Source organism: Lactuca saligna, chromosome 1 (genome assembly GCF_052625555.1).
Source record: "Lactuca saligna cultivar CGN05327 chromosome 1, ASM5262555v1, whole genome shotgun sequence".
NCBI lineage: Eukaryota > Viridiplantae > Streptophyta > Magnoliopsida > Asterales > Asteraceae > Lactuca > Lactuca saligna.
In genome coordinates, this window is record NC_136417.1 from 127,372,723 (window position 1) to 127,378,646 (window position 5,924).

A 5,924-nucleotide genomic window follows, 5' to 3' on the forward strand; every position below is an offset into this window, starting at 1 on the left:
TTACGATTTTAGTTTATATATATATATATATATATATATATATATATATATATATATATATATATATATATATTCTTTTAATCTTTTTACAGTAAAACAAGAAATCTAGAATATATTATATTATTATATATGTTATCACTTATCAAGATTTAGAATAATAGAATTCAGTCAATTTCATTCAACATTCATGTATCAGATTTATACTTTATGTCTTTATACTAATATACTTTATGTCTTTATACTAATATACTTGATTGAATAGATTATCATAATCACTTTATTAGATTTATACTTGAATGGTATATGAAATTTGAATGAATGTTGATTGTTAAATGTTGAACTTTTAGTGATGAAGTCGAAACAACCATTTGGTAGTCAAAAACGTAAGAAAAGAAAACTAGATGAAGAAAAGAGAAAGGTTGACGCGGGTGCCCTAGATAAATTTATCTATAGACAACCTGTTGAAGAGCATGTTAAAGAGCATGTTGAAGAGCATGTTGAAGAGAAAGAGCATGAAGAAGTAGAAGTAGAAGAGGTAGAAAATCAAGAGCATGTTAAAGAGCTTGTTGATATATGTGATCCAAGAAGGTGGGAGAAACTTAATTATGATGAGATTAAACTTTTGGTCGAGAAAGGTCCTAAAAGAGATACTAGTATTACGTATGGTCCCTATGATAAATTTGGTAGACGATTTTCCGCAGCTTTATATAATAGAACTTTACCAAATTTGGAGAAGTGTGATAGAGAATGGCTAGTATATTCAAAAGAGCAAGACAAATTATTTTGTTTCTGTTGTAAAGTATTTAGAAAAGGGATTTCGAAAGGTAAATTGGATGGTGAAGGTTATGCAGATTGGCATCATGTTACCACTAGGGTTAAAGAACATGAAATTTCCTTGGATCATCTTACAAATAGGAGTAAGTGGTTTGATATGCGTAAAAGATTGAACTTGAACGAAACAATTGATAAAGTTCAATACGAGCAATTCAAGAAAGAAAGAGATTACTGGAAAGTAGTCCTTTTGAGAATCATTGCAGTCGTGAAGTTTCTTGCTAAACATAATTTAGCATTTCGTGGATCCAATGAAAAGTTGTATAAAAAAGGTAACTATAAATTGTTTTTTTTTGTTCTAGTTCCACCAAATATCTTTTTCTTAATTAAGATGCCTGATTCCACTTCTTATTTGTAAATTATATTTAATAGGTAATGGGAATTTTTTGGGTGTCATTGAAATGTTGGAAGAGTTTGACCCGGTTATCAAAGAGCACGTACGGCGGATCACAAATGACGGGCTTCATGTGCATTATCTTGGCCACACGATCCAAAATGAACTAATACTTTTGATAGCTCAAGAAATTAAAAAAGAACTTATCAAGAGAATAAAGGAAGCAAAGTACTACTCAATTATACTTGATTGTACTCCCGATTCAAGTCACCAAGAACAGATGACTATAATAGTGAGGTATTTAAAGTTATCATATAATTCTGTTACTATCGAAGAGTCCTTTTTAGGTTTTTTGAATGTTGATGATACTACTGGAAAAGGATTATTTGATATTACATTTGAGGAGTTAAAGTCTCTTGGTCTTGAAATTGATGATATGCGTGGTCAAGGCTATGATAATGGAGCAAACATGAAAGGAAAACACCAAGGAGTGCAAAAGAGAGCATTTTACACTCCTTGTGGTTGCCATTCTCTCAATCTAACATTATGTGATATGGCTAACAAATGTGTTAAAGGAAAAAACTTTTTTGGATTTATCCAACGCATTTATACTATCTTTGCAAATTCTACTAAGAGGTGGGAAATTTTGAAAGATAATGTTAAATTTTGGAGTCTTAAGTCATTGTGTCAAACTCGTTGGGAAAGTCGGGCTGAGAGTGTAAAGGCTATTAAACTGCAACTTGTGGATGTCCGGGAAGCTTTACTTCAAGTTGGAGAAAATGATAATGATGCTGCAATTGCTAGTGAAGCAACTTCACTAGCAGAAAAAGAACTTAGTGACTTTGAATTTTTGGTATCAACTGTTATTTGGTATGAAGTACTAAACCATGTGAATATTTTAAGTAAGAAGTTACAATCAAAGGATATGCATCTTGATAATGCTATTACAGAAATAAACAAATTGATTGGGTACTTCAAGGATTATAGAGAAACTGGTTATTCAAAAGCGATTGTTGAAGCTAAGGAGATTGCTATTGAAATGGGTATCAATCCAATATTTCCACAAAAACGTTTGATTGAAAGGAAAAAAAGATTTGATGAAAGTTCAAGTAGGGAAGAAGTTTCATTTACACCTGAAGAGAACTTCAGAGTCAATTATTTCTTGTACATTGTTGATCAAGCCATTTCTTCTCTTGAGACAAGATTTGAACAATTCAAAGAATATGACAAAGTATTTGGTTTTTTATTTCCACATAATTTGAGAGGAATTGAAGATAAAGATCTTAAGTCGTATTGTCATCGTCTTGAAAATGCACTCAAGTTTGAAGAAAGATCGGATATTAATGCCGAGGAACTTTATACGGAATTGAAATTATTTGAGACATTGGAAACCAATGAATTTAGCAACCCTATAGATGTTTTGAAGTTTTTGAAAGAACTTGATTATTTCCCAAATGCATGCATTGCATATAGAATATTGTTGACTATTCCAGTAACGGTCGCATCTGCAGAAAGAAGTTTTTCAAAATTGAAGTTTGTGAAATCTTACTTACGCTCCACAATGACCCAAGAAAGACTTAGCGGTTTAGCGATGATATCTATCGAGAACGAACTCTTAGAGAGTATAGACTACGAAGATTTGATCAACCAATTTGCAATCAAGAATGCTAGAAGAGCTTCACGGATAGTTGGTTAGCTGTTACAATATGTAATTACTTATTAAAATACTATGATTTTGCTATGTTTATTGATATAAGTTTATTGTCCTTTTAATAAAAATTTAGTTTATGAAATTTAATTCGTTACATGTTAAGGTCTAAGGGCCTTTTTTATTCGCCTCGTCCTGGGTATTTGAATCCTCAGGACCAGCCCTGACGACCCACACTAACATTCGAGCTGCCACAACGTTACCACCAGCATTTCCCTCACTGCCTCCAATGATTATTTTCTCCTCTCAGTGGCACCCTTATCTATGAACACTAATGCCGCCACCATTAAGAACTAGACAACCACAAACTCATTACAACTGCAACTAGACCGCATAACCATCGAAGAACAACATTAGCAACGTCGATCATCTGCTATCCCCGGTCTAGTTTCTATGTCTAAAACCCTCATCAATGATCATTTTGTGCCTTTTTCTCTCTTTATTCTCTACACCATCATCGATTGCCACCATTATCCCAGCCACCGCCATGCATGCCTCCACAGGTTCTCTCTACAAGTTTTATTCATTCCTTCCAGATATCCTCTCGATTATTGATTAAAAGAATTACTTCCATATAAAAGTTGCTGCATTCTTGACTATATTGTTCAAGGTTATCACAGTTTTAATCCGAAATAATCATTATTGGAAGTTCTAATTGTGGTGAAGTTAAAGTATATTTGATGTTCCTTATACCAATTTCATATAACTAGAAGTGATACCATCCAATTTGAATTTTTTCCTTCCTGCACACCTTGTGTTCGAGAAAATGCCAAGTAAATTGTTGACAAATGTGTTTATGGCAGAATATGGAAAAAAAATGCAATTTTAATTCCAATACTATTAATTTGTTTCCACTAGTGAAATTTCTATGAATTTTTGGAGAAAGTGGATGTGATTTAAAGTACCAGTAGCATGAATAGTTGAGTTTATTTACAAAATTCAAAATACCAGCAATCAATTTCCTAAAATATGTTAGAATCAATTTCTTGAAATGTGCAAATTTTAGTTGAAAGGTGTCTTAATATGTTATAATTCATATTAAAATAAAATATGAAAATTTGGTAAGTTTTAAAATTTACTGAACTTTTTTTGGCGGACCTGGACAACAATTGTAACCCCTATGTTTATAAACATTCCAAAGAAATTTAAAAGAAAATTCATTAATAATTTATAGATTTTACAATCTTTATGGTGCTCACAGTTTTTGTGATTGCTTTTTACTTTGAGCAGGATTAGGCTCATTTCAAGTTTGGATCCTTGTATGTATATTTATCAATCAACTACTTGGATATATTTCTTGTTATCTATGAATTCCTTGTAAGCTTATTATTTATTTTATCATGGTTTATAGCTCAATACTAAGTTATTTAATGAACAAAAAGACAACGCTTAGATGATGCAATTGCAGATTTGCAGGTCCAACTTGTTTTTATAATAAAGATGTTGACATTTTTTTTTGTGGTGTCATTTTAAAATGGATTTTGATGTTGAGTATTTGAATGAATTTATAGGTGTGTGAATCCAAATTTGTATTTGAAGAAAAAAACCATTCAAAAAAAAAAAAAAATAAAGCTTCTTATGTTGACTGAATTGAAATGTACCCTGCAAATTGCAAACAATGATTCCATTTTCTTTCATTGGGAAACTTAATTATGATCAACCTATTTCAATATATTTAATTTTGAGATCAACCCAACTCATATTATGCTTAACTAATGGTAATCATAAGTTGCATTTTGTCTAATATGTTATGTCATGTGTTGTGACATGATTAAGTATTTGAGTTGATGAAAAGGGCTAAAATGGTAATTTATCATGTAGGGATCGACTTGTTTGGAATTTAAACCTTCTAGCAGTAGGAGTGACAGTTGTTGTGGTTGGAAAAATTCAAAAAATTTTCCCCCTCTTTCAACATGTACAAATGTAATATTTATTTATTTATTTATTAATTTAAAGATCAATATGTTTAGTTGTATTTTACCTTGATTTGTCATCATGATTGTGCATAGGGATGAACTTTAGAATCCGAACCGAACTGGAGTCTGATTGAAATTACTATTAAAAAACCGAATATTATAAGAGTCAAGAATCCATGCTAATCTTTTTTTGAAATTATAGTTATGATCTTTTTGCTGAAAATGATAACATGTGTTTTGAAAGTAAATAACAAAATGATCTTCAAAACACAACTTTTGTAGAACAAATGGATCATAATTTCATAAATATATGATAAACAAATAACATTCTTATTGAAATTATGGATCGAGATTTGATAACATAAATGAAGATTATGTGGGTCATCATGATACTTAATCATAACGTCACTTTTCTTTTTACAAAATGTTGTTTCATTTAGAATTATATTTTGAAATAATGTGTTTATTTTTGTTAATAGTTAGTGTGTTGAAACAAACTTGTATTGTTGATTTGTTTCTATATTAGGCATTAAATCTAAAACCTTTTATTCTAATGGAGATCAATATGTCCACTTCAATGTTAGCATCCCAACGTAAGTTTTCTTGCTTAACAATGTACATGGTTGAATTTATTGCTTTATATGTTGCTGATTTATTTTTATTGATGTGTTATTCAGAAGTTCAACAGAGAGACAACGTGAATTAATGGATGAATTTGCAAAAGAAGAAAACGGTGAAAATAAGAAACAAGTTGCCGCTATTGGCCAATAATGGTGGTGTAGTTCTCCTTTGAAAGATATGCCAAAGAAATTGTGTTTTTTATTACTCGTTTCTCTCTTATAACATATGTGAGAGCCCCTTGGGAGTTTTGATGAGTGATATCTCCGATATAGAAAGAGTTTTTGATGTATAAATTGATATGGTCAACACTAGGTGCATTATCATCTTTAGTTTTGAATCTTAGTTAGGGAAAATGACTTAAAAACCCAATGAAGTTTCCAAACCGTTCAAAAAATCCCAATTATGTTTTGTCTGTTCAAAAAAACTCAACAAACTTAACATTTTATCTAAAAAGCCCAACTAAGTTACACTTGCTGAAAGTCAAATAAGAGAAACGAATGACGTGACTTATTAC

At 30.9% G+C, this 5,924-nt stretch overlaps 1 protein-coding gene across 1 annotated transcript; it reads left to right on the forward strand.

Annotated features, from left to right (window-relative positions):
• Nucleotides 1-349: 349 nt before the first annotated feature.
• LOC145011185 (uncharacterized) lies at nt 350-5,560 on the forward strand. The gene is made up of 4 exons (XM_078969846.1): nt 350-1,103; nt 1,204-2,856; nt 5,316-5,382; nt 5,467-5,560. The coding sequence occupies exons 1-4, from the start codon at nt 350-352 to the stop codon at nt 5,558-5,560; spliced, it is 2,568 nt and encodes an 855-aa protein (XP_078825972.1).
• The last annotated feature ends 364 nt before the right edge of the window (nt 5,561-5,924 follow it).